The sequence below is a fragment of the Anas platyrhynchos genome, chromosome 5, assembly GCF_047663525.1.
Source record: "Anas platyrhynchos isolate ZD024472 breed Pekin duck chromosome 5, IASCAAS_PekinDuck_T2T, whole genome shotgun sequence".
In the NCBI taxonomy this organism is placed as follows: Eukaryota; Metazoa; Chordata; class Aves; order Anseriformes; family Anatidae; genus Anas; species Anas platyrhynchos.
In genome coordinates this window covers 29,019,349-29,039,178 of record NC_092591.1, presented here as the reverse complement: position 1 = coordinate 29,039,178, position 19,830 = coordinate 29,019,349, and the positions used below count along the sequence as shown (strand labels likewise).

At 42.6% G+C, this 19,830-nt stretch overlaps 1 protein-coding gene across 10 annotated transcripts in view; it reads left to right on the top strand.

Annotated features, from left to right (window-relative positions):
- The window catches only part of NAP1L4 (nucleosome assembly protein 1 like 4), a 30,768-nt gene extending 17,973 nt beyond the window's left edge, over positions 1 to 12,795 (top strand). For 5 of the 10 annotated variants that reach the window (XM_013099804.5, XM_072038561.1, XM_027458417.3 and 2 more), the window contains 3 exons: positions 228 to 257; positions 4,716 to 4,772; positions 11,511 to 12,795. In XM_013099804.5, coding sequence (XP_012955258.1) covers positions 228 to 257; positions 4,716 to 4,772; positions 11,511 to 11,549 — 126 coding nt within the window. In that variant the 3' untranslated portion in view covers positions 11,550 to 12,795. Of the gene's footprint in view, positions 1 to 227; positions 258 to 4,694; positions 4,773 to 4,916; positions 4,970 to 5,916; positions 5,955 to 11,510 lie in introns of all 10 variants that reach the window. The other 5 variants (XR_011809623.1, XR_011809624.1, XR_003497531.3 and 2 more) reach the window with 5 other exon arrangements.
- Positions 12,796 to 19,830: the final 7,035 nt, after the last annotated feature.

Sequence of the window (19,830 nt, the reverse complement as noted above, 5' to 3'; positions counted from 1 at the left end):
GATTAGACTAGTATGTTTTATTAATTATTTGAGAATAACAAAATCTGAAGAGATTCCTATTACTTGGGAATAGGAAATAACCATTCAATTTATTGTGAGCTGCTAATGTTCCCTTCTAGAAGGGGCTTAGTTTGCAGTACTGTGTTTCAGTGTGCCAGAACTGTTACTGCAGAGATTTTATGCGAATATTAGCAGAGTTGATAAAACTTCTTGGTCTTGTTTTTCAGTTTGAAGAAGGTGAAGAAGGTGAAGAGGAGGTGAGATGCATACTACATCTTTTATAGATAACTAATTACCTACTGTATTCCAGTCCTGAAACTGTGTATGGTACTTCTTTCCAAAAGAGTTCAGCATTTCTAACTTGTAAAATTTGTTTGTTACTTGTCTTCAGAAAAAAGTTACTTCCTGTAAGAGCACTTAACCTAGGGTTCTCCTAGTATTTTGGGAGCTACTTTCTGTCACAAGTCAAAAGCAGAAGCTTTTTTTTTTTTTTTAATGAGTGCTAAGACCCTTCATTTTTTTTCTAATACCTATTACTTAGGTGGCAGTTAAATTTGGTTTTCAGTTTTTAGTTGTCATGTGTCTTAAGACTGGTTACTGCCAAATACCAAGTTCAAAAAAAGGAGAGGGAGCAACTGCTAGGGTTAAAGGTTCAATTTAGAGTGAAAGTTCTAGTATGCCAAGAGCTCTGGTCCGTTTACTGCAGTGTTGTATGAATACAAGCATACCATGAAAGGCTTTGCACAAAACCACTAAATGATACCACACTTGAATAAACTAATATCCTTGACAGGCAATTACGCTTTTATTTTACTATGTTTGCTGTGGTGTTCTTGCTGATTGGTTAAAGGTACATACCTGACTGTCATCAAGCTCACCAGAGTAGAGTGCATTAGAAGTTACTGAGCTGGTGGTCTGATAAGAGCTGGCAGCTTTCAGACTGCAGTTGCTTTTATCTTTGCAAGTTGTAATGCAGACTTTTGGGCCTAGGCTATTGAGGACTAAACATTTATATTTTTAAGCTGGATTGTGATAGAAATGTACATATATTTTTAATCTGTACACAGTGCCAGATGTTACTACTTGGATATAGATGTGGTGTTTAGCTGCCTAGCACAGTAAAACCACCACGATCCTCTGCTACCAACCTCCACCCTTTATTCCATAACATTTGTGTCACTCTCAGATCCCCCATACTTTAGCCTATAAGTATTCTCATCACCATTATTCCTTGTCCCTTAACAGATTAATAGGCAGGTATATCTTCTCATTGTGTTGGTCTTTCTTGGAAAATGTTCATAAGAACTGTTGACAATTTGGTCTTCATCTGCCAAAGTGGTCACTTAGGGCAGGCGGAGTTGGATGTCAGGACACCAGCACCAGCTGAGCTCAAGTCCTTATTGCACTGCCCAGTTCCTTGCAAAGTTGACCTGTCATTGATCCTGCAATGCCTTCCTACAACATATAACTTAGGTTACATATTAGTTTTCTCTCAAGGTTAAATCTTCTTGAGTCATGCACTTGATATCCCCATTCTTTGCATGTCCCACCAGGTATACTCTGGTCCTTGGGCGAAGACAGTCCCATCAGTGGATTTGCCTTTTCCCGAGGCAGGAGCAACCCACACTGCCTTCCCCATCCACTTTCCTACATGCACTATGGGGACTTTAGCTCCTTTCACTGTGTAGGGGTTTTGTTTCAGCAGGACCAGCATGGCTGTCAGACCCCTTATTGTTAACTAGCCAAGTGGCTTCTGGTAGATTTGTGTCCCATTGTTTGCATATCCCAGCACCCAATACTTGTAACATAGTCTTTAACAGTCCACTGTACCTCTCAACCTTCTCAGAGGTTTGTGGGTGATAAGGGATGTGATACACCCACTCAGTACCATGACTCTTGGGCATGTGGGCATCTACATGACTTACTTTTACATCCAGGTTTTGTACCTGGGCAGCAATATCTTGCAACAGGGTAGCAGCCCAGATACCTTTACCTCTGCACTGCCAGTTGCTCTGTTTCCATTGCTGCAGCCACCATCCATGAGTCAGTGTAGAGATACAGTACTGGCCATTTTTCTCTTTTTTTGGCAATCTCTAGGGCTAGTTGTATGGCTTTTACTTCTGCATACTGTCTTGACTCGCCTTTCCCTTCCATGGCCTCCACAACTCATCGTGTGGGACTCCACACAGCAGCTTTCCATTTCCGATGGCTCCCTACCACACGGCAGGATCCGTCAGTAAACAATACATACTGCTTTTTGTCTTCTGGCAACTCATGACATGGTGGTGCCTCTTCAGCACGGGTTACCCCTTCTGTTGGCACTCCGAAATCTGTCTTCTGGCTTGTCCATGATCTCTTCCAGGATTCCTGGGCAATTAGGTTTTCCCATTCGAGCCCGCTGTGTAATTAACACTATCCACTTACTCCATGTAGCATCAGTCGCATGGTGTATAGTGGGAATTTTCCCTTTGAACGTCCAAGGTAATACAGGTAACTGTGGGGCCAAGAGGAGCTGTGCTTCTGTACCCACAACTTCTGAAGCAACTTGAACACCCTCATGCTGATAGGGATCGAGTGGTTTCTGATTCCTTTATGATTTCCATCTCTTCTTCCTGCTGTTTTTGTGATGACTCTGCTTTAGAGGTGCCTGCCTTTTCCCCTTCTCCCTCCTTCTTAGGAGAGACTTCTTCTCTTACTAAACGAGCTGATTTCCATTGTTTAGACTTGACTATGCGGATGACTGATACCATATCGGTTGGTCCTCTGGGTCAGCCACAGCATGTTATCTGGTCATCGGACTCAGACTTTCTCCCTCTCTTCAAGGTGCTGGATGATGTTAAACAGTGTTTGATAGGAGTAAGCCAGGACCCAGCACAGTGCTGCAAGCTGTCATTCTCTGGCATTATCAGGGTCAGGACATACAACTCTCAAACATTCTATCAGGTTTTTAGGATTTTGCACTTGTTCAGGGGGTGAAGTTCAAAACTATTGGATCAGACACCTGTGACAGGTACCTGCCTATATCCTCCCACACGCATTGCCACCTGCCACAAGACTGTTTCGAGACAGATTCCCGGGTAAGCTTTCTAAACAATTGACTAAGAGAGAAGAGGAAACCAGTTATTCAGAATTAGAAATAGCAATATATGGGTTACGTATGGATACTCAAAATACTCAAATTGTTGTAATTAGCACACTGTGAAAGAAGGAGGAGGTACCATTCCTGATACTATTCATAAACTGACGTCCAGATGAGGAAAGGAAGGCAATGTAGTTCTGAATATTCTCTAAAAGGTAGTTTCCATGAGACCCAAATGATAACAGTGGAGAGCCTGAATGCCAGATGAAACTGAAGGCCAGTGCTTGGCAGCACAGCAAAATAAAATAAAAAAAATAAAATAAAATAAAACAAAAACAAAAACACAGCTTGTAGCCCATTCCTGGATCAGATGTAGAGGAGAAAGGAGAACATGACACAGATTGCATGATTATATGATCAAACAATCCAATATTAACAGGACACTGAACGTGGTGACTAGCGAGTAAGCGTGTTAGTTGCAAGTGTTTTTAGTCAATTCTATTGTTATCTCAACCCTTTGAGCCCCACGTTGGGCACCAGAAAGGACTGGTGGTTTTACTGTGCTAGGCAGCTAAACACCACAACTGTTCTCTCACTCCTCCTTAGCTGAGAAGGGGAAGAAGTAAAGAACAACTCACGGGTTGAGATAAGGATAATTTAATTAAAGGGAAAAAATTATAATTATTAAGGAAAGACTATATTAACTAAACAATTTAACTAAAGAGGAAGAAAAAGGGAAAGGGGAAAAAAAATAAAGGTTACGTGGAAGTGCAGAGGAAAGGAATTACTCTCTACTTCCCACAAATAAGTGAGGTTTGACCATGTCCTTGAAGCAGGGCCTCAACGCACGTAGCCAGTGTTTGGGAGGAGGACCAGTGTTTTCACACCAAGATCCCACCCCTCCCCTCATTTTCCTGTTTCCACCTTTTATTGCTGAGTGTGACATCATGTGGTATGGAATATCCCTTCGGCTGGTTTAGGTCAGCTGCCCTGGTGATGTTTCTTTTCTCTATTTTTTTGCCCACCCCCTGGGAGGATTAGAGGGAGTCCTGATGCTGTGGCAGCACTGCTCAGCAGCAGACACAACACTGGTGTGATACCACTGCTGTTCTAGCTACAAGTGCAGAGCACAGCACTGAATTGGCTGCTGCAGGGAAAGTTAACATCCCAGCCAGACCCAGTGCAATAGGCATGTGTACAACAGTGCAAAAATACTGCCGAATCCTGTAGAAGAATACCTAATCTGTCCACAATAGGCCAAATAAATAGACTGGGAGAAGAAGGTGAAAAAGAACAAAATTAGATACTGCTTACCAGAACTGCAACGTTCCAAGTAATGCATTGGGTAGAAGTTCAAAAATCACTAGCAGAGTGCAGCAACTTATGTAGGAAGGTTTCCTTAAGTCAGTCATGCTGAATCTTGTAAATCTTGTTTTAAATTTTCTTTTAAAGATTTTGCTTTAAGATCTAGAAGATGCTGAATTCTTTTAATCAAGCCAAAGTAGTTTTAATGTTGACTGCTGAAACACTCTGGAATACAGTGGTAATACTTGCTACTTTGTTTTTTTCTCCATTGGAAAAAGTTGCACTTTTAACCTGTTTTAATTTCTGTTAGTTTATCTCTATTTTGTCATAGGAGTTGGAGGGGGAAGAGGAGGGAGAAGAGGAGGAAGATGCAGAGAGTGATGCTAAGGTAAGAATGTTAGTATGTTTATGTCATACACACTATAACCCTGAGCAATGTAATTAAGATTATAGCAGTTTGAAAATATTAACAAATATTTTTTTTAAAAAAAAAAAGCCTACCTCTTGACTGCAGTGTTTTTCTCTTCCTCAGTACTCAAATTGCTCTTAAAAGAAAAATTTAAGTTTGGATAAATATAAATTAAGGTAATTTCTTAACTTTCTGTCTTTACCTCTTAGCGACACCTCTGTGTAATAAGTGTATCTCTCTTCCTTTAGAAAGGTCTTATTTCAAATATTTTTCTGTAGTTGGACTTCAACTTGGAATTAGTCTGACAAGTCTCAACTAGTTTTCATTTATTTACTTTCTTTGTTAGAATTGTTCTTTTTGGTTGTTTTAATGGCTGCTGATTGGACTCCACATGTCCGTGCTCAGCTAGGATTCAAGAAGTTAGTCCCCACCTTTTGACTTTTAAACTTTGCGTGACCTGTTTTAAAACTCAGCCTAAGGCCTAATGCTCCTTCTGATAGGTGTTTTTCAGTCCTTCAGTTATATTAAAGCTAATACTTGTATTTAGTGAAGCCAGGACAATGAAAACAAAGACTTGTACTTATTTAGTTCTTAAAACATCAACTTTTAATCTTTTCTAAAGGCACAGATGAAAAAGTGAAAGGTATGCAAAACTACTTGATCTGTGGATGAAAGTCTTACAGCAGCTTAACATGTCACTTTACTGACTTATGTAGTTAATATACATCGTATTGCTAGTACATGTTTTTTGTCTCCATATCAAGATTTGAGCTTGCTTTTCTTTATTGAGAACTGCTGTAAAAGAAGTCTGTCTTCAGGAAAGATGGATCAAACAGGATTCATATGACAGAAACGAATGTTTTTACTCTGTCCTGAAGGATCAAAATGCAGTAGTGTACCTGTAATGGGAAGAGGTGGGACAGCAGAGAAACAAAATGTTAGTTCTGAGTCAAAGTACGTTCATGCTAAGTAAGATCCTTTTAATGGCAGAAGTGTGAAATCTGTTATTCTTTAGAAAGAACTTCTAGTACCTTGGAAGGTTATAGCTGTTGCCTCCTGTATTATTTTGTACATTTCACTTTTCATTCATGCTGACAGTTCCTTTCAATTTTTTCCCATTTAGGTGTAATTTAAGTCTGTTTATCATTCATACATTTCTAGGTAAGGTGGAATTCCATTCATACCTAACTTCCAAGAAGTCCCATTGTAGCCATGCAATGTAGTTTGTTTGCTAGTCTTTTGGTTTTTGTTTTCCTTGTATGGGGAAAAGAAAATGGGGAATGGGAACTTCAGGGTTTAGGTTTTAGTAGTAGCTCAGAAAAAAAAAAAAAGAAATGCATACAGAGATGAATGCCTTTAAATCATATGATGAAAGTAGATTTTTCAGAATGACCTCTTTGCCTTCCTGGCACAACTTCTGCTTTGCTTTTGTAGCAGTCAAGCTATTTTCTGTACACATGATAAAAGATACTGAGACTTGTCAGACTTCATTTTTCCTTGTTTGTGATTTGATGTTGCACCTCTGTACTGTTTCTAGCATACTTGGAAATTCCTAAATATCTCCTCTGCTCTCCTTGAGAACTCTTGTAAGTCATTGACTTACTTGCTGTGTCCTTTCCAACATTCTTACTTACACTGCCTGACAAGTTCAGTCAGTCATTCTGAAGAGGCATTTTCTTTAGCACTCATACTTCTGAGTAGGTTTTGTTCTTCTAATTTTTCTCCTTTTATTTAAAAGGAAAGAAAGTCCTTCTGTTGTGTACTATCTCTCACCTTTCTTCCCATGCTTCACAGAGAACACTGTCTGCAACAGGCTCCATGCTTCTTTTTCTGTATTCTAGGCTTCTATGTTTTTTTGTTACTTATGTGAAGCTATATTCAAATTCTTTTCCTCCTCTCATACGTATTTTGTCTCTGTTCAATTCACTTAAACTGTATTTATTTCCAATCTGATGTGCTTTGAAAAACCAACCAGCCTGTCTCAGCATACTTGCACTGTTTATTCACATGCTGTAGTAGAACATTCATTTGTCATGACAGCTTATATGTCATGCTGCTGCAGTCTTACACAACTGTCTTCCCTTACTACAGTTAAAAATCATTAGCCAGTCTTCAATTTTTCAAGTAAACTTGGAATTCTGGTTTTGCCTTTTAAGGGTCATGCCCCCTAATCCCGTCTTCCATTGCTACCTCTGTTCACTAGATTTGTCTCTCCCCATCCCCTGCCCTTCTTTCATCCCCTGCCTTTCAGTTTCCCCTTCCTTTTTGTTACATCTAGAATAGTTTCCCTTCCATGTACACAAAAATAATGGTCCTTTACCCTGTTTTTGTTTCATATCAAATTTTTGCCTTTTCAGTCACTTCCATGCTACCTCCTCCTTTGTTGTTGTACTTCATTTGCTTGATAAATGTCAACACTTTTCTTTTTGCTTTGCCACCTCTTCCTCCTTCCTCCCTCGCGCTCCTGACAGATTTAAGTACATTTGAGTTGTTCAGTTAGAACCAGGTCAGTATCATTATACAAAGAACATAATGCTGTGCTATGTGTAAGTTGTGGCTCTGGAAGACTGAGCAGTCATTTGATTGAAAGTAGCTTCAGAAGATGTCAAGATAAAGTAGCTTATTTTGACAAGTATATTTATCTGTGCTTGCATGCCCTGTTGTTTAACTGCCTTTTTCACATTACTGATATTATGCTTGAATAGAGAATTAGTTGACTGGGTAATAACACAACACCGGTTTGAATTATGAGCTAAATAAAAATCCAGTGTTAGAGAGTACTTCTGCTTCAGGGTGCTTAGTATGTCCTTTAAGTAACAGTGGCTGAAGGGCTCGTTAGCAGAGAATTTATTTTTGGAACCTTTTGTAGGATTTTCTCTGTTCGTGGAGGAAGCAGTTCAGACCTTGTGCTTGCTTAGCTCCAGTTAGGTGTGAATTTATTTCCCGCATCTGTCTGATATCCTTACTTTTTTATCCTCAAGAACGTATGTTAGAAAAGGAACAAAGATAAGCTTTATCTCTGTGACACCTAACTGGAGATTATTTCATGCTAAAAACTTTTTAAATATTGAAAGGCTTTCTTCCTCTTGTGCTGGAAAGGCATTGGCTTTAGTGCCTACTGACTGCATTGATCCCACTGTTGTTGGCAGCCAAGTGTGTTTGGGAATCAGATCTCGATGGGCTGCTTGTGCCTGCACAGCTGCTTTAGCAGATGGAATGCTTGTGTAACAGAAGCTTCCCAAAGTGATCTGTAGAAGTAAGGAGGTGAAGGCTTGATTGTTCTTTTATTCAGCTAGGAATATATCCTGCCTAATCTGTTTAAACACTGAAGGTTAAAAGGAATCCAGTGTCTCTTTTTTTAATAATAACTTTTATGCAAAAAAAAAATCTGGCTTGAAAGGATTAAATTACTAACGTAAATGGCACAGGTACTTTGGATGTATGCCCCCATTCTCTAGGACACCACATTAATTGGATGGGTGGAAGGGAAGCAGTGGGCTGTATGTATGAAAGCTATGGAAGCAGTTTGTGGAGAGAGATTCATACTACTACAGACCTGCTTTTCTTCTCCGTTTTAGCCCTCTGATCCTGCAAATTTTAGCTGAAACTTCCTCATTACATTCAGTGCATGTCCTCTGTCCGTAAGCAGTTGGTACAGTTCAGCTGATCTGGTTGCTGATGTCTGAAGTGGTCTGTATGTAAGATAATTAGCTGAAGCTTCTTGCATTTATCTTCTGGGTAATCAAATCCCAGAAGAAAAATGTTGAGGTCCAGTGTAGCAGGAGTATTAATTATTTTTTGTTTCAAACAAGTGGTGCTATAAACAAGAAGCAGTGACACAAAAGCTTTACATATAGATACTTGTTAATGAAGGAGTTAAAAATTAATAAGCTTTAGAGTAAGTGGGAGTCTCACTTAGCTTGTGTATCTTGATTGGAACAGTTTCTCAAGCTGGAATCAAGGCCCCAGAGCAGTTTAAACCACCGCTTGCACAGCATAAGTAAATGTTCTGAAATAATTGCCTTAAAGACATTAAAGTAAAACGTTCTGTCATAGTTCATGTGAATTTAAGTCATTGCTCAGGACTTGTCTTGAAGAAATTCTCTATACAACAAGAATTCTTGTTTGGCTCTGTAGTGATGATGGTGAATCTTAGCTTACTTGTTCACTGATTTATTTTAAAATGAGATAAAATTCCTTTTCTTTGCTGGTTCTAGTCTTTCCTTTTTGGTCTTTGTTGCCTTGCTGAGACACTTCACCAACATTTTCACAATACTTTTGAGAGTTAATTTAGGAAAATGTAGTGTGAGTGGAAATCTTGCTACTGTGGAGGAAATAGCAGCTTTGAACAGACCCTGCTCTAAACGGGTTTTGGTAGTGGTTGTCTGTGCAAATGTCACCAGCAATCAGGGCAGCATGGGAAGAGCAAGCTCAAACTAACAGCCATGCCTGAGGGAGTGTGGATGTAGTATCTCAATTAACCTCGGGTCTGGATCTTCCAGGATCAGTTACAGGCCAAAAATTAAATTTCAGCTTTCACGTGCCTGATGCGGAAGCGGTAACTTTTGAAGAAAAGGGTAGTTATCAACCTGTGCTGTTGCATCTCACTGTCTAATCCTGAGATGTGAGGCTGACAGGTAAATGCAGGCAACGTGGAACTCATGCTGGCTAGCTCGGTGGGAGTAGTGTTGTGCTACTGCAGTAGGGGAAGCAAAACGATTATGTTGGAAACTGGATCTGAGATACTTTGTTACTTATGCCCAGTTTAAACAGTTGATATGTATTGTCAAGATAGATATGCCCTGAACTGTAAGTCAAAAGTAGTATAAAATACTGGCACTTTTTTCTTTAAAGTTTCCAACAACTGACTTGTATCTGACAGCCTCTTAAATATTATATTTTTCTTTGTATGAGAGCTGTAGTCAACACTGAAAGATTCTTAAAAAGGAACTTTGTAGGTTCTGTGATGCAGGTTTTAATCGCAATTTAAATGCTTACACAGAAATAAAGACAAGTATGAAGAAGAGATGAAACTTATTAGCAAATAAGGGTTTTGGTTGGCCATTAAAATTTGGCCAAAATGGTTGCAAATGATTTCCTATTAGAGGTGAATAGGAAGGGAGGGAGGGAGATTAAAAGCTTTTGAAGTAGTTTGTAAATAATTGGTTTGTTACTTGATTACAGCTCTTAGCCAGAGGGTGTGTGAGAGAGGGAGTGGTGCTGTGCACTATTCTATTGCCACATTCAAATACAAAGTAGCTGTAAGAAAAAGGCATTTCTGAAAATATTATTGATTAAAAAAATGCTGGGTGTTTGTTAGCATGCAACAATTAGCAGTGGCAGTCAGATAATTTTGAGAAAGAATACTACCTTTGTGCAAACATTTCTTCTTGAAAAGAAGGGTATTCATGCTGCATTTAGTGCTGGATCAGTGAAAATGAGTTCATGTTTTTGGGGAACTCAGGCAGATGAGAAAGTACAGAGTTGAAGTTAGCCAGATGCACCAGGGAGGAAAATCACAAGGAAGGAGTTGAACATTTCTAGCATATCTGTGCAAAAGAGACAAAATTAGGCTGCAATCTAGACTTCCGGTGGGAATGATAGACCTCTAGCCCTATACAGTTTAGGTGGTGAAGGGACTAATTGTCTGGGTTTAAAACATCTTCTTCGGGACAAACTTTCTGATAAAGTATCTTGGTTGCATCTCTTACTCCTCCTCTGCAAGCACAGTGCTTAAGTTGTCTTAGCTTTTGGTCGCTTGATGCATGATGAACTCTTGCATGTCTGCTTCCTTTGCAACATTAAAAAGTTCCTATTTAGGATGGTTACCCAGAAACATCTTATTTTGCAGTTGGTGGCATTCAAGGTGTCATATTTTAGTTTTTTTCTTTACTAGAATTCAGCAGGTTTCTGTGACTTAGATTTTGTTTATAATAAACTATAATAAGAACAGTAAAGGGAGAAGCGAACAGGAAATACACTGAAGTAAATTCTTCTGCTTTCTAAGAACACTACTTTACAACAGCAAAAACCAAGCAAGATGTACAATGTAAAACCTGAAGTTCTTAGCTGTTTGAGTACTTGTTCTTTCCCAAATACACTTCCTTTTGCCAGAGGGGAAATAGTTTTACTCCCTAATGAAGGTGTTTCTGCTTTTGCATACTCAGATTAACATATGGACTTCTTGCCCAGTGTTAAACTGTTGAATAGTTGCATACTGGTGATGCAGAACCTAGACGAAATCAACACATTAATTACATTTTTATCGCCTTTGCAGAAAGAGCAAGTAAAACCTCAATTGTGCTGCAAAAAATAAGCAGCCTGACTTCACTGCCTTCATCCCTCCAAGTTGGTGAGGAGGTGGCAGTTTATTGTTAGTTTAATATGAACTGAAAGTCAAACTGAGCCTTTGGATGGGGGAGTAGAAAATCACTTGCTTTCTGGTTTGTTTGAACCTCAGCCTACTGGATGGAGTTTAGAGAATGCAAATGCAGATTAAAAAATAGTATGAGGTACCAAGCAGTTGGAAGGAATTAAAAAAGCACTACTGTGGAAGACTTTATGATATAACCTGAATTTATATGTAGCTTGCCTTATATGTCAATGCTCTCTAGCTAGCTTAAAACTGCATAGACAATTTATTTTATTCATTAAATATTTTATTTATTGTATGCCATTTTGATTTTTAACTGTTTTTTTCTTTTTCCATTTAAACAGAAAGATTCCAGCCAACCTGCTGAATGCAAACAACAGTAATAAGGAAATACCACTTCAAAGTGATATTTGAACAACTTGTAACAAATATTTGGATACCTGGCCTGCAGTTCAGGATACTTCATCGCTGCAGCACAATCTTATTAACAATGCTTAAAATTAATTTGTTTTAAAATGCATGATTTTCACTAACTTTTCTTTTATTGCTTAACATGTACAGTGGCAACTTCAATGCATTTGGGAAATAAGAGGTTTAAATAAAGCACACTCTACAGCCGTTGGTACACTGTAGCTAAGTATGTCAGTAGGCCTTTAGAGCCTTTTGCCCTATGCATAGGGGAATAGTCCAGACTACCAAGCGAAGATTATCCATTTTCTTGTTAAAACCTTGAAAATTGTGGAATAGCAATGTGCTGAGAAGCTAAAGTAAATGGATTACCTGTATGGTAGCTGAAACGGATAGAGCAATATGAACTCTTTGCTAGTTCCCTCCCCTCTTTTTTTAATGTTTCTTGCAACCTACAAATTGAACTAGTGCTTGAGCAGCTTTAAATGTCATATTTATTATCTCAGTAAAACCAATTGAATTGAAGTAATTTTACTTCATTGAAGGGGGTGTCATATTTGAGACTTAGTTGTTCATCTTACTATTTATTTATTCATGTTTGTAAGTACTTTGACAGAATTAGTGCTTTTTAATAGTTTTTAATATACTTGAAAATATTCTTCCTGTTTTGCATAAAATATGGGTACTTGTACAACAAATGATTTGAATTGGTCTCAACGTAGTAGTCTAGACAGAAGAAACGAACTTTTATCAAAATGACAACTCTTCTGGATGAAGATCAAAATGTAAAGGCCAAACTTGCTGTCAATGGAAGTGGGTTGCAGCCAAAGAACCAGAAAATTTCCAGTAGTCTTATTGCTTAGTGTCCAGCATGGAAGGACCTTTCACTATGAACACAGAAGTTTAACAAAATTCAGTTCAATAAATCTGAAGTTTTGGTGTCTTACTTGCAACACTGAAATTATTCCATTCCACAATTTTTTTTCTTAAAGCTCTGAAGTCTTCAAAACTACCTTTTGTTGTTGTGCGGCACTTCAGGTACATGTTTCTAGTTTCAGCATCCATTGCCAACCTCTGGCAGCAGTTGAATAGCAGCTGTATCAACACTGTGACCAGGCATGTAGAGTGCTCCAGCCTTACCTGACACATTTGTAACTTAATACAGTGTTTTCAATTTGTACAGAATAGATAGAATATTCTATTAAAGTTGTGAAACATGAACGTTGGTGCCTGTCTGGTCCATAATGCTTCCTAGGTTAAATGAAAGTCCCTTTGACATTCTGTAGTTAACTCTGAAGTCTGCAACGAGGGGCATGCCACCTCTTTGGCATAATACAGCTCTTGAATGAGCATGGGGCTAGCTTCCTTTGTTGTCAAGAGACAAAGAAAAGTAGCCCTTGTGAAAACTGCATTAAAAAGAGTTTTTCAATGTAAATCAGAACAAACTAGCTTGATTTGCAAGCAAAGTTTCCTCAGCTTCTAAGCATCTGTATTGTCATGGGGTTAAGGGGCACCAACATCACTAAAGATTTCATGCAGTTACCTATTTCAGTCATAGAGAAGGTGCTGGGGGTGCAAATTGGTTTAGGGTGTATTGAGATACTCATACATCCATACTTTATAGTCAGAAAATGCAGTTCTTAATGCTCAATTAAGGTAGGGGGGAGGGGAGGAGGAGGAGAGGGGTGTGGATAGGTTTTGGGTACTGAAGGAAAAAAAAATTGTAGCCAGTCACAGAACTGTGGTGATTAACAGACTCCAGGAGGAGTTGGGGTAGGGGATGTGCATGTAATATTCACAGGCAAGGGTGGTCCTAAAAATTTTTGCTAGTGACAATAACTTGAGATGTAGAGGAGAAAAATCTACAGTATGTACTTTTACTGGTGTAGATGTATGGCTGGCAAGGGTGGGAAAAACTATAGAGTTTGCCTGCATATTAACTGGCTGATACCAGTGCTGGTGATGCTAGGCACATCAGGTAGAGGTATTTGACCAGTCTTTTATATCAAAAGAAAGTGAATGATATGCTTCCACTGTCATAAAGAAATACTTTCCACCACATGGTTAAATAGGAGCGCTACTACCTGGAGATAAACATCTGCACATTAGCACACTGAAGTAATTTATGTGCATGAATCCTTAAAGGCTAACTTTAATTTCAAGAAAACGGGAAATTCCAGAACATGGAGAGTGAATGTGCCAGCATTCAGGAGGAGCAAATGAGATGAGTGGGTAATGAAGCTGACGAGCAAGATGTTCATCCTCAGGAAAGCAGTGGGAAAGCTGAGCCGGGCTTCGTTAGAAGCAGAGTTAATGCCAGGCGACGCAGTCTAACAGAGCACAGATCTTGTCAAAACCTAGCCTTGCCCTTGCCATTACAGATCTAGCTGATAATGGCAAAGATGAGTAGCTTAGTAAACTCTCCTTTGGCTTCAGATGGTTATTTATAGTCATAAACTACAGCAGAAAAGGAAAAAAGGCTCAGTCCTGGTGGTTTCTGAAGACTCTGCCTCAAGTCAAATGAATTGCAAAATTCCCTCTTTAGAGGGAAGTTTTAAAAATGGTGAGCTGTGATACCAAACCAAAACAAAAGTCTACATCAATATATGCCTGATTACCTTCACAGCAACTCCCTAAAGGAAACTTCAGTTCTGTCTGTGAGAACACACCGGTTTGATGCAGTCTTCATTTCACTGGCTTCTGACCTGAGGGTGAGAAAAAGAGAAAAAAAAAAAAGGCTTCATTTCTGGGTCTGCAGGTTGAAGCAGCTGGAAGCAGTCCAAGTAAGATCCATTTGGGAAGCAGTGCAGTAACAGCACCTCAGGTCTCTAGGAAGAAGGCCTGGAGGGCCCCACAGCTGGCAGTGGGGGGCTGTGGGTTGTCAGGGGCCTGTGACACAGGACTGGGGGCTCCCCGGGACCCCCGTGGGAGGTGTTTGGGATGTCTGTGGGCACTGTCAGCGAGTTCAGCTGTCTGGGTTTGGCTGCCACCTGGTTAGGATTTGAGGCAGCTGGAAGAGTTAAAATAGGCTTTGCAAGTTTCCACTCTCCTGAAACAAGCTTTGCCTGTTTTAAAATAAAGGAGGCTTAATAAATTCATTCTCAGGGAAATGCTGCCTTGACGGCAGTTCCTCAAGCCAGCAAGGTCTCCTGAAGGAAGCCAGTTCAGCACAGCCAAGTCCTGAGGAGGCCTGAGCCAGAGAAGAGCGTGTAAGAAGAGGTCAGACTGGTTACGGCACAAGGAAATTGCTTGTTCTTTGCGAATTTGGTGATTCAGAAGGCAAGCTTGAGATGTAAGACATGCTCTGGCTGCCTAAAGTCACACTGAGTTAGCACATAACCTTATGAACTCGTGCTTGAGATTTGCACTTTTTTCTGAAGCGTCTTAGCCTGATCCCTTTTGGAAATAATTACAGCTCAGCTAGAAAACAAGCAGCCTTTCTAGCTGAGCCCATAGGCACAAGCCGTGGTTTAGGCAGGCTAGAGGAGAGGCTGGCTTCTCCCACACGTGATGTTCTCCAAAGTCTTGGAGTCGCTGACTTCACCCGGTCCTGTGGGTCCTAGTGGCCACCAAGAGGCTGCAGTCAGCTTTTGGAGACCATGGAGATTGCCTCTTGCAAAGCATTTCTCAGCAAGCTTCCTGTAATATGTAATAAATAACTAAATTAATAATAAATAAAAGTGCTGCGTTCATGCTTCTTCACTGTCTGCCCCTTACTGGGGGGAGCTGATTTTGTGCCCAGCTGTCACCATACCGTGACCTGTGTGCAGGAGAGCCGCCTTCCCCAGGCAGGTCGCGGCCATACCGCTAACAGCAGGCAGGGCTTTTTCCATGCGCTCGCACTGCTGTCCTAAATACCTCCAGCCTCTCGTAGGCCAGGGACAATAAGCGCTGTAAGTCACTCAGGTTTGACAAGCATTCAAAGGAAGGGAAAATAACTAGCGAAGTCACTCTGTGCTGTTAATGAAGCATTCTGTGAATGAAGGCTGAGCTGTTCGCCCAGTGCCAGCTTTGTTTCCAGACCGGCTCTCCTCTCTGCTCGTTCATCTCACCATTACACAAGCGAGCGCGTGCTCCACCCAGCAGCGCTCGCCTCTTGCACAAGCTTCATTACCCTCCGGTTTTTACCGTGGGAATCCGGACGCCTTGTGGGGATGCCAAACCAGGTGAATACAACCCAGCGAGAGCGTGCTCTGGTTGCCAGAGCTCATACCAACCTTCCTGCTAACAGTCCTGGGCTGAAAAAAAAAAACAAAACTAAACCAACAACAACTAACAAAGCCCTATTAGCAATTTTTCCTTTCCAAAATAAACTGTCTGCAGCAATAATGTGCCCTCTCACTAGCTCAGCCCTTCCTCTCTTCCTGCCCCCAGCTCTTGCAAGTTAGCATCACCGATACCAGACCCGGCCCAGCTTAAGGAGAGGGCTGAAGGGAAGCAGGTTGGAAAGGAATTTGCTCATTACGCAATATGGCCCAAAGGAAAATCTCTCTACATATAGACATATATAGATATGTGTGATAATAACTTGCCCCTGCTTGGGGCAGGAACTGAACAGCATAACATGATGCTGCTGATGAAAAGAAGGGCCATTGGTCTTTCTATTCCTTGCGAGCTGATAACCTGATGGCTTTACAAAACAAATGCACCCCTGCAGTTGCTGAGTCCATACTCTCCCATCTTTTAGGGGAAAGGAAGGACTTTCTGCTGTGTTTTAGCATTAATGTCTGTTTGGCCAACAGGGGGAAGTTCACACTTGCGGGCAGGAACAGTGTTTCTGGGGTCGGGAAGCAGAAACATAAGATGGCCACGTGCAGCCTCTTCACCGGGGAAAACCGGTGCGTAGGTTGAGGGAAAGGCTGTGAAATGTTCTCCCCCCACTCCCTTTTTTTCTTTTTAATTTCACCCAATTATGCAGTCTTCCTTCTTCCTTTCTACACTCCTGGCTTAAGGCACGTTTGGAAGTCTTTGATTTGCCTGGACAGAAAGAAGAGGGCTGGGTACAAAATTAGTGTCAGAGCCACTAACAATGAAAACACCTAAGGTGGGAGATGGGCTATAACTTGTTTGAAGAGTCAGAGCACTCGCTGTAAAGGTCATGTAGTGCTGCTGCACACGAGTGAATAGTTCAAGGCATTTTGATGCAGAGAAAAACCAATTAAGATATAACCAGTGCTGACATTCCCCTGAGCTGTTTCATCTCTTACCGCTTCAAAAAAAGCACGGAACAACAAATTATGTCCTTTCAATCCCAGATTTATATAGGATGAATTGTTGCTTAGCCTATGAAAAGATCAAAAAAAGAGATCTTTGAAGAAAGATTGCTTACAAAGGACTCTGGACTATTATTATAACCAAAAAAAAAGTAAAATAAAATAAAGGTTAATAAGCACCGTTCAGGTCAAAATACAGGCAAGCACAGTGTGTGCAACAAAGTGCTAGCAAGGGTTGCTTGCCCAGGCTTTTTTCAGCTGGCATTACAAGGGGAAATCTCGGAGCTGGGCTCTCTGGCAGCAGCAGCACAGGGTTTCAGATGCATTTGTCTGCAGCTGCCGGCTTGGTAGAGCTCACCAGGCTGGAAAGTCTTGTGGTTGTGGAGGCGGCCGAGCTGTTATCGGGAGCTCCTGCCTGAGGAAAACAGGTGATAGAGCCCTCCCTCCCGCCGCCCCGGGCCGTGCTGTGGGCAATGCGCTGCCTCCTCTTGTGAGGCCTGGAGAAGGCTCCTCCACAGGGGTCACCAGCACGGGTTGAGCACAGTTCCCATGATCGAGCAGTGTGGGCACTGAGCCTGCCTGGGCTCTCCTGGCCTCCCCCAGGAGCCAGCAGTAGCTTTAGAGCCTAGGGATGGAGAGCAAAAGGCTGAGCTGCAGGCGGCACCCCCCCACATGCTGGCGGGGGGCAGCACTCCCTGCTCCCACCTCCCTATTAGTGAGGCCAAGTGTTAATTAGAAGTGGTGCTCACTGCTTGAGGATGAGGAAGGATGTGGCTGGGATGGCAGTAGCCCACTGCGGGCGATGTTGACAATGCTGCCCCAAAGCCTTGCTCTCCATCCACCTGCATCCCTCCCCTTCCTGCAGCACAAGGAGCTGCTGGGGCAGGAGGAGGAGGATGGGGAGGAGGAAGAGGAGGAGGAGAAGGCCGCCCAGCCTCCTTTTCCCACCAGCTGGCCCGACCAGTGTGCGGGGGTTTGCCAGCACCTTCCAAACCCAAAGCCTGCTTTCAAAGCGAGCCCTGATGAGGCCGTCGGATGGAGGCAAAGCAAACAGACACCGTAATTGCGCTGCACGCTGTCTCATCTCCGCGGCGAGTTGCAAAATGTGCCGCCTACCTCCCTCGTCAGCCGGGCTTTAATTGGCTTTAATGAAGAGGCAATTATGCGATTTCAATTTTTAATTAAAGGGGGCGGTGGGGCGGGGAGAAGGGGGACTGGCCCCCTGTGAGTGTGGCCCCATGGCGATGCCAGGGTGTTGGGTGGGACATCTGGGGGGGGGTCAAACCCAGCCCTTCAGTGTGAGCATCTGGGGGGCTTGGGAGGGCCGATGGGAGCAGATAGGAGCTGTCTGTCCCCCGGCCATGCTACTGGGGCCTTAAAACCAGCCCTGGCACCCCCAGGCAAGCTGCAAATGGCTTCTGTGGTGTTGGAGGCAGCACATCAAAGGGGCGGAGAAGAGCTTTGGGAAAAAAAAGAAATCAGAACTGAAAAACCCTCTGAAGGCAAAGCAAGCCCTCCACACACACAGTACAACCCAGAAACATCTCCTGGATAAAACATGGGGGGGCTCCTGGTGGGGAGGTGAGGGCCTGAGAGTAAAGCAGGCCCACCATTAGGAGCTACAAAATATATGTATTTATTTTATTTTTTAATTTATTATTTATATATATTATTTAAATTATTTTATTTTATTCCCGGGCTGGCAGCTCCCAGGGATGTGCGCCCACATGCTGCAGGGTGCTGAGCTCATTGGGGCCCCCGGGCACCAACTGGCACTGACATAAAGGTGGGAGCCATCTCCCCAATGCCGACAGCGCAGGCACGGAGCGGAGAGGAGGCGGCTCGCCGGGGTGGCTCGCACCAGCCCCAAAGAGGGAGCCAGGGACGGTCACGTGTAAAAAAAAAAAAAAAAAAAAAAAAGGAAGGAAATGAAAGGAAGCAAGGTCCAAGGTCTTTCTGTGCAATGATTGATTCACCTGCTCGGCAAATATATCCGGGGCCGTATCGCAGGCTGTGCGTGGGAGGGCTGAGTCACGCCGGTTCTGCTGATCGGCCGCCCCAGCCGCGTGCCAGATGGGCGAGTGAGCTGCTTTCCTCTGACCGAGGAGAAGTGAAACCTGCTTTTTTTTTTTTTTTTTTCAAAGAAAGCCTGAATGGAAGCAACATGTGAGAGCTGGGCTGGCTCCAGCAGCCAGCGCCGAGCCAGCAGCCTCCACCCTTGGAAGGCTGGGGCGGATAAAACCTCCCCTGCTTTCCTCTCTGCCTGCCACCAGCTCCCCAGAAAAGCTTCCTCCCCCACTCAGTGCCCACAGCATTTGTCGACTGCAGCCTGTTGTGCACAACCTGAGGTCTTCTCCAGCATCTTCTACAGCTATGGCTGGATCACAGGTTTTTCCTGTGCCCCACAGCCCATCAATCTGCTGGGCATCCCCCAGAGAAATGGGACCTCAGTCACCATGGGGTGCCTGATGTTCTCAGCACATGTGGCCACCATGTTGGTGACCCAGTCCTGGGCTCCCATGGTGCTGCCCCCTGTGCATGTATATAAAAATAAATGGCTTCTGGGAGAGGACATGTCCTGGGAGCAGTCTCTACCTTGGAAATAATGTTGTGGATGAAGATGTTGCTAGATCAGGGGCACTTTTCTTTGGCTTCAACACCCCTCCTCCTATCACGGTGTGGCCGCAGTGACTCACGGGGCGCACACTGCCTGTGGGAGGCTGTTTCTCCTCCATGGCAACACAGTGCCCCGTGGGACCGTGGCGACTATCAATATGAGAGGATTCATTTTTCCAGAATAATTGTACCAAAGTAATCACCACTCAGTTATAAGCAGGGCTGAGGCAAAATGTCCCACAGGGGAGAAAGGCTCTGAGTGGTGGTGGGCGATAAGAGGCTGAGCGGAGGCTGTGGTTCCTGAGAAAAGGGGATTTCTGAGAGCAGGTGTGGCTTAGCTCCTCCGGGCCTCGGTCAACACTTAGCAGCTTTCCCATCCAGGAGGCAGCCGGCCTTTGAAATGCAAGCGGAGGGGAAATGCGGCCCT